This window comes from Monoraphidium neglectum, assembly GCF_000611645.1.
Source record: "Monoraphidium neglectum strain SAG 48.87 unplaced genomic scaffold scaffold02735, whole genome shotgun sequence".
Taxonomy (NCBI): Eukaryota; Viridiplantae; Chlorophyta; class Chlorophyceae; order Sphaeropleales; family Selenastraceae; genus Monoraphidium; species Monoraphidium neglectum.
Genome location: NW_014010893.1, coordinates 1 through 8,271, shown reverse-complemented (window position 1 = coordinate 8,271; position 8,271 = coordinate 1). Strand labels below are relative to the sequence as shown.

The 8,271-nt window shown below is 69.1% G+C and overlaps 1 protein-coding gene across 1 annotated transcript; it reads right to left on the bottom strand.

Moving 5' to 3' along the window:
* Positions 1 to 2,938: 2,938 nt before the first annotated feature.
* MNEG_11423 (hypothetical protein) lies at positions 2,939 to 3,991 on the bottom strand (the record flags this gene model as incomplete). Its single annotated transcript, XM_014040105.1, has 1 exon — positions 2,939 to 3,991. A coding segment is annotated over one exon (1,053 nt), but the record flags the coding sequence as incomplete, so codon positions are not given.
* Between the last annotated feature and the right edge of the window lie 4,280 nt (positions 3,992 to 8,271).

The following is an 8,271-nucleotide window of genomic DNA, read 5'->3' as shown; positions in this document are numbered from 1 at the left end:
TCGCCCGCGGATGACCTGGGGGCGGGGCAGCTGGGGCACGGGGATGATAGGGACAGAGACGTCCCAACGCAGGTTTTCCGGATACTGGTTGGCCCCCGGGGCGGCTTTCGGGATCTCAGGCAGACAGCCGGGCCCGGCGGCGGCCTGTGGCGCGCGCTGCGGGTGTCCTGCGGCCGAAACCACTCGGCGGCGGTCCTGGAGGCGGATGTGGCGGCGCGTGAGCTGGAGGCGTGACGAGAATAGGGGCGCGCGTGTGCTGCGGTGGCGCAACAGGCCGCTTTCTTGCTTCAGGCAGCGCCCACTGCACCAGCCGCACTCTGCTTTGCTGCGTGGCTGTCTTGCATTTTGGATGCCTCGTCTTGCAAGGTCGACGTGTTGTGTGGAATGTAGCGCAGTGTGGCGCAACTTGTGCCCTAACGCATCCGTCGGTTTGCTGCTTTGTTGATCACTCTGACTGGTCAAATTCTCGACCATCTGTGACCAAGCTGATACCAGTAAACAATACCCTTGCCATCCACGCATGCTGGGTGCGGCTCTCTGCCTGGTATTTCCACACAGGAGGTCCCCTTGGTAGATTACACACAAAAACACGATTTGTGCATACGTCGATGCAGGCTGCGCGCGTAGCTGACAGTTGATGCAGGGTTACCCAGTATGTACAGGGCACAGCCAGCGGTGAGGGTGGATGCCAAGGTTTGGGGTGGCGCGAGGCCACACAGGGACGAGCGGGGCCAGGGGCCACCGCCGTCGCCCGCCAGTCGCGGGCGCCGAGGCAGGCATGTATGCAAGGCGGGAGCAGTGCCCGCCGTGATGGAGCGCGATGTTGTATCAACAAGCGGCGCGGAAGCGCGGGGTGCGGCGATATATGCGCCGGCAGACAAGGAGGCTGGCAAGCGGGCGAACACCTGGGGCTATCAACTGCTGGGGATCCTCATGATTGAGGCGATCTAAGGCACACTACCAGGGAAATCAACGCAGGAGAATCGCAGCTGCCCAGCGGCTGCCGCTGGCCCCAGCTGAGCGCGTGCCGGGCCGCTGCGGCATGCGGTGCGGCTACACGATGCAGGATGGTGGCTGGCAAGATGGCTAGGCGGCGGGAGCACCGGCAAGTCCTCGTTTCAAGACTGGACGTGAAACGGCACCGCCGCGCGTGCGCCAAGTTCAAATCGATCAAGCAACGGCCGTGCAGCCCCTGCCCGGCAGCTCCTGGCCCGACGAGGCGCGACCCGACGGCTCTTCTGAAAAACAGTGTTGGCCGCCCGGCGGTGGCATTCGCATGGCTGGCACCAACCGCTCGATCCGGCCATGAGGTTTCTAAGGCGGCTCAGTCCCAGGCAGGGTGGCTTTCTGTTAGTAGCCACCTTGGCGCGCACGCCTGGACCGGTCCCCCAAGCATTGAAACGTGGGCGTTGGCAGCGGAAGCCGCGGGCGTTCGCGGGCTCAAGCGGGGCGCGGCTCCGCGGTCGCGCCGCCACAGAGATTTGAGGGGACGCCCCGTGCTGAGGGGCGCGCGGCCGTGCATCCGCGGCCGCCCGCAGGGGCGGCTGAGGCAGGGGCGGCGAAAAGCTATGCCCAAGTGATGGTGTGGGACCAGCAGGAGCAGCAGCAAGCAGATTATATCATAGAAGCGTACATCGGTTCAAAAAGAGGCAGTGTGGGAAGGGGGACCCTCCGGGACAAAGAGGGGGAAGCGTGTGAGGGACGGATGGAGGGGGAGGGGCGACGAGAGGCGTCGAGCATTCCGCGTGGCTGAGCGCATCCATGCATCGCCCAGCGGGGCCAAGGGGCCTCCCGGGCACAAATCCGTCTTGCTGGGCGTCGGGCCTCGCGGCTGGGGCCCTTCGGCAGGTGACTCAAGGTGTGACGCGCACACGCGCGTTGTTCGTGGGCCGCCGCAAGGCGCCTCGCTGCGGCGCTGCACAAGAGAGAGACATGAGGCGCAGCCGAGGCAGAGGGGGTGCAGTCGGCCGGGCTTTAGCACCACAGACGCGCGAGCGGCGCGGCGAGTGTGCCCCCCCTCCATGCAGAGCGGTGCCCAAGGTCGAACGCTTGGACGGGCAACCACCCTGGAACCAAACCCAACCAGGCTAAGCGCGCGGCGAGGCGCAGCGAGGGCGAGGGGCGCCGCGACGCCAGTCGAAGCAGGGCCGTGAACGCGACAGCCGCCGCTCGCGGCGGCGACAGGGGCTACAGTGCGTCGCCCAACCGCAGGTGCGGGCGCGGGCCACCCTTGAGGAAAGCATGTCTTGACCGATGGTCTCGCACGCCCTCGGCGCCTGCAGCCCTGTCGGCTGCCGCCAAGCGCTTGGCGCTTGGCGCGGGCGCGCAGAAGTCAACAGGCAGCAGCGGCCAAACCCATGCACCCTGCAAAGTAGTACGACAAGCGGCCGGCAGGCAAATGCGGTTTCTTCCCGGGCCGCAGGCAGTACGGGGGCTGCGGCGGACAATTGCTGCCCGCCCCGACACCCTGGCCTTAGCCGTGCCGATCGGACTGCGCCATCTCATGCAGGCCCGAGGGCGCCCCGCGCGGGAGCCGTCCGGGCCGAATTAGGCCACGGAACAGGTGCGCGCGGGTTGCAATGCCAAATCTGAATCACCGACGGATCGAGCCGAGACCGGGGTGGGGCGCGGCGCGCCGCCCCGCACCCAAGCGCGCGCGGCGCCAGCGCCGGAGGTTGTACATACATACACGACCACTGCGCGCGCCGTGCTGCGCCCCTATGCGGCGGCGTCTGCGCGGCGCGACGCGGCGGTCACGAGCGTGCGTTGGTGCCGCGGCTCGGAGTATCGGAGCCCTGGAATATGAATGCCGGGGCGACCCGCAGCCCCAGCTGCCTGCGCTGCGTGTTCCCGTGCAATCTCGATGCGCTCGAGCCTGCCTGTCTTGGTGCCAAAGAAGTGCGTTGAGGAGCTTCCCGGCGGGGGGCTGGCGGCCGTGTCATGCGTAGAGCGCGCCGATCGCGTCCACCACGCATTTCAGCGCCGCCGCGCCCTCGTCACTGCTGCGCGCCGCGACCGCCACCACGAGCCCCGGCTCCGAGGGCGGCACGCCGGCGCCCAGCCGCAGGCCGACCACCACTCGGCCGACCGCGCCCGGCGGCGCGGCGCGCGCGCGCGCGGCGGCGACGAGGCCTGGCAGAAGGGTCTGCAGGTCTGCCGCCAGCGCCCGTGCGGCGGCGTCGGGCCACGGCATTGGCGTCAGATCCGCCCACCCCGCGGGCGTGCCGCCGCCAACCAGCAGCGTCCCCGCGACGGCGCGGCCGCAGACGGCTTGGGGACCGTTGCTGGTGAAGGCTGACACCTGGCGGTGCGCCCTGTGCGCGCCCGCCGGGCAGCCGGCCGTGGGCGCCTGCAGCGCGGAGCATATCGCACCCCAGGCCGGCAGCGCGGCGGCGCCCTCACACAGCGCCACGATGACCTCTTGCCCCGGCGGCCCAACCGCCGGCAGCTGCGCCCACCACGGCGCGCAGCCGGGCGGCGCCGCGCTGGCCCCGGCGTCGGGGGCGGCGGCCATCGAAGACAGGCTGTTGCAGCTGCCGCAGGCCGGCACCAGCGCTTCCAGCGGAGCATATGCGTGGCCGGTCGCACTGCTGGTCAGGCCCTGGTCGCACGCCAGCGGCGGCGCCGGCGGCGCGGCCGCGCCGCCGGCCACGCCGCACAGCTCGGGGCCGAGCATCAGCGGCGCGAGGCAGGTCGAGTCGTTGAACGAGTGGCTGTGGGGCGACGCCTCGCGCAGCCGCCGCGGCCCCGCGCGGCTGCCCAGGGCGCCGGCGGCGGCGGGCGGGCGGTCCGGGGTGCGGCACGACGCGGCGCCCCAGGCGTCTGCGGCGTCCGGCCGCTCGCCGGGCCGCGCGGCGCACGCGGCCGGCACGAGCGGGGAGGCGGGGCGCAGCTCCAGCTGGGCGCCCGCGGGCGGCGGCGAGGCAGGCGGCGGCGGCTCGCAGTCGGGGGCGGCGGCGTCCAGATCGCCGATCGAAAGCAGCAGCTCGGCCTTCCGCCGTGATGCGAGGGGGACGGTGAGGTCAGAGGTGTGGCGATGAGGGAACATGGGTGCGAGAGCGCAGGCAGATGCGGCACTGTGACCGGCGACTGAGGCGCTGCGTCGACCCCTTGAGCCGGCATGCGCGCATTCGGGCGAACGAGCGAGGGCACGCCCGCGCGCAGAGAACCGCGGAAGCATGCGGGCCGGCGCTCACGTCTTCGTCCAGCATCACCAGGGCGTCTCCCAAGAGCTCGCCGTCTGCACACGACATTGCCACCGCCGCCGCCTCCGCCTCCGCCTCCGCATCCGTCGGCGGCACGGCCCCATAGGCTGCCGCGGAGCCCGCCCCCTCGGGAACAAGTGGGCTGGCCGGCTCCCAACAGGAGGCAGCCTGCTCCACGCAGACCGCCGCCGCCGCCGCGGGCGCCACCACGGGCTTCGGCACGAGAGCCGGCGCGGCGGGCGAGGCGAGGCGCCGCCGCTTGGGAATCTCACCGTCCACATCTCCCCTCAACCAGTTTACAAGTTCTTCGTCGCAGCTGCTGTGCGAGGCTGTGTGCTGCTGCTGCTGCTGCTGCTGCTGCTGCTGCTGCTGCTGCTGCTGCTGCTGTTGCTGGTGTAGATGACGCTGCAGGTGTGGGTGGTGCTCGCCGCCTGCCTCGGAGCAGCTGCTGTCGCTGTCGCTGCAGCCGCCGCCGCCGCAGTCGCTGTCATCGCTCGTGTCACCCGCGTACAGCGCGGCCCGCACGCGCCTCCGCGCCACGGCGTGCGCCGTGCGGCGCAGGGCGTGCGCTGGCCCTGCGCCCGAGGGCTGTGGCGCACCCACATCTGCCCCTGCCCCAGCATGTGCCCCTGTCGGGACGGCCGCGGCCAGCGGCATCCCACCAGAGCCTGGCAGCCAAAGGGGATCGTGCTCCCGGCACTCAGACTCAACCACCAAGCCGCCGCCGCCGCCGCTGTCGTCGCCGCCGCCGCCGCCAGACACCGCGCGTGGCGCTGGCTGCGCCCGTGCACGTTTCCTCGGGCCGCCGCCGCCGCTGCCGCTGCGGCCAGCCGCGGCCTTGGCGGCGGGCCCCAGGAGTCCCAGCTGCACCATGTACAGCCGCAGGACTTGGGGCCCAGAGCCTGCGCCGTAGCAATTCGGTCGACAGGGTTGCAAGAGGGCGACCAGCAAGAGTAACGGCAAGCCCACGAGCGCGCAGGAGGCGGAGTCGGCGATTGAGACGGGCCGCGCAGGGGCCCATTGGTGCATTGGGGGGGGGGGGGGACGGCGCGGCGTTCCGGCCGCCTGCCACAGACGAGCGGTGCATTGCGGCTCTGCCCGGGGGGTCCCTCATGCCCCACCTTGCGGGCCCGAGTCCTTGCGCCTGAGGGTTGCATTCCACAAATTCTGCGACGAAGGAGGGAGGTGGTGTAAAGCAAGGGCGGGCAGACAAGGCATGCAGCAAGGGGGGTCGGCAAGGCAGGAGCGCAACCCAGCGACTGTCCGTGCACTGCGCGTGGAGCGGGCAGACCTCGCAGGGTGTCGCGGCGCTGTGGCGCGGGCCACCCCGCGCACCTTGACGGCATTCTCTGTACGGCCGGGCAGGTTGCGCGCAATGTCGCTCCAGCGGTTGCCCAAAGCCCGGTGGGCTTGCACCTTTGGGGGCGGACGTGGGTGGCGCAGGTGGGCACGGCCCGGGGCGCCAACGGAGGGCAGTGCGCCGCTGAAAAATGGAGATTGTGAAGCACAGAGACCCTGCATGCACGGGCAGACGCAAGGCAACTAGGGTTTGCAGGGGCGAGCGTCCGCCGGTGCTGCAGGGCTGGGAGGGGCTGGCAGCTGCCCACCAGCTTCACTTCCTCCTCCTCGGTCCAGGCGTCTTTCTTGATGTCCGGGCGCAGGTGGTGGTTCCAGCGCTGGGGGTGCGACAGGGGGAGCGGGCACGGGCCGCGGCGCGGGTGAAACAGTGGTTTCGTCAGCCCCCAGGCGTATGACAGGCAGAGCGGTGTCGGAGAGGGTATGAGCCGCCTGGCCACCGCCGGCGGCCTCACGCCGCTCTCGCTGTCCGAGGGCGATCCGGGCGCACGCGAGGGAGCCGCGCAGCAGCATCCATGCGCCCAGCCGCCCGCAGCTCCCGCCGTCCCTGGGCGCACCTCGCGGCACTGCTTGCCGATGCGCCCGTTCTCAGAGGGCCCGCGGCGGTCAAAAGACTCGTTCAATGCGCGCGCAATCATCGACCAGTTGCCCTCCCCGAGCTCTCGTACAAGCCTGGCGGGTTGTGAGGTGTCAAGCGTGGCTCATCAGGGGCGGCAGGGAGGAAATGGGTGAGGTTGAAAGAAGATTCTGCTGCCAGGGTTGTGCTGGGTGGGTGGGCGCTTAAGGGAGCCGCGCGTCACAGAGTGCGTGAATGACAAAGTACGCTGGGGCAGGCAGCGCATGGCATTAGTGGCGCGGCGCGTGTGCATGCGTGTTGGTGGGCCCAACAGTCCAAGGCAGGCAGGTGCGACGCCGGCGTTGCAGGGTGCGAGGTCGCCACTCGGCAACTGGTAAGGCAGCCCTGGCCTCCGGCGGTTGCCAGCTGCCAAAGTGACGCGCCTGACGAGTTCGGTGTCCTCCGCGGCCGACCATCCGCCCTTGATTCGGGCAACAGGGTGGCTGCGCTTGCGCTGGCGCGCTGCGCCAGAACTCATGCTGCGTGTTGCGCTGGCGCTGGGCGCGCCCACCGCACGGAGGCGTCGACGTTTTGGGGCGGTCCGATGCAGGCAGCTGAGCGCGATGCGCCAGACGCGGCTGCAAGAATATAGGTAATTTCGTCGACGCTGGCGCAAGCTGAAGGGCGGTCCTCTTCTCAGATCGTGTTGGCTTTACCCTCGCACGCTGCGTTTGATCGCTCCCTCTCAAGCGTATTGCATTACTAGAGCCCAATCCTCTGGAAACGCAACCGCAGAGCTTACAGGGTGTGGCCTACGGGCAGCTCACGAGCGCGCTAAAGTCGAAAAGTGACTGTGTGCTGTGCCCACGCGGTGGTGGCGGGAAGCAGCACAATGTCTCCTGGCCAGTGTTATGGAAGCAGATGTCAGGCGCATAAAATCATGGAATATAATCACATCCGCGACGGTGCAGAATGCTCAGATCATGAGTCACGCTGTTTGTGCTGGATTGGCTGGCCACCGCCCAGCAACCGAAATGCTGAGCATTGGAACCCTGTTGTATGGCCCCGTCCGTTCACCGTGGATTCACAACCTGACCATTACCAAGCTGAAAGAAGTCATACGGTAGCACTGTAAACAGCACGTGCATAATCCTTCCCTGTGCAGAACACAGCCGCAGGGGGGGGGGGAGCAAGCGGAAATGCGAGCATGCGACATCCGAATCTCGATATTGAGTCATGAAGAGCAAACTGATGTGGAGCATGACGCAGTTGCGCCTGCGCAGGGCGATGCAGCGCAAGACGCGCTCGTCCACCCCCATTCAGCTTCCCGCCCTGGAGTTTGGGCTGAGCAGGCACCGCCCGGCGAGGGTGGCCTGGGACCAGTGACATCGCGACCAGCTTGCGCCCGCCCTTTTAGGGGGCGTGCGGCGCACAACAAGCACCCTCCGCCCCCGGGCAGTCTCGGTGGCGCAGGGCTCCCAACAGCCAGGATCCCAAGTCACATGCAGCCGGCGAGCCCAGCGGCGTGAGCTCCAAGACATGAAAGTAGCGACTGACTACGCGACGTGAGCAGGCGGCATCTACTGGTTATGAACATCGTCAACGCATGCGCAACCCCGGTCAGAGCCCAGCCCAAAGGAAAAGAAATTCCTGCCCACAGGGCGACAAAGCTTGCAGGCGCACACACGACGCGCCGCGCGCCCCAACTGCACATCCGCCGCGCGCCGTCACACGCACCGCCCGCGGAGCGCGGCGGGGGCGCCCCGCGGCAAGCCCAATCCCAATTGGGCTGGCGTGCGCTACCACACGTCGCGCATGTAGCGGCCGCTGTCCGTGAACTCCTTGACCCACATCTCCCCCTTGGTGCCGCTCATGGCCCCGTGCCTCGACACCACCTCGATCAGCGCGCGGTGCACATCCTTGGCCATGGCCTTGGCGTCCCCGCACACGTAGAAGCAGGCCCCCGGCTTGCGCAGCAGCTCCCACACCCGCGCGCCCTCGCGCGCGAGGTGGTGCTGCACGTAGTCCTTGGTGCTGCCCTCCCGCAAGAACGCGACGTGCAGCGACCCCAGGGCGCCCGACTCCTCAAACCCGCGCAGCTCGGCCTCGTATATGAAGTCGTGCGCGCGGTTGCGGCAGCCGAAGAGAAGCAGG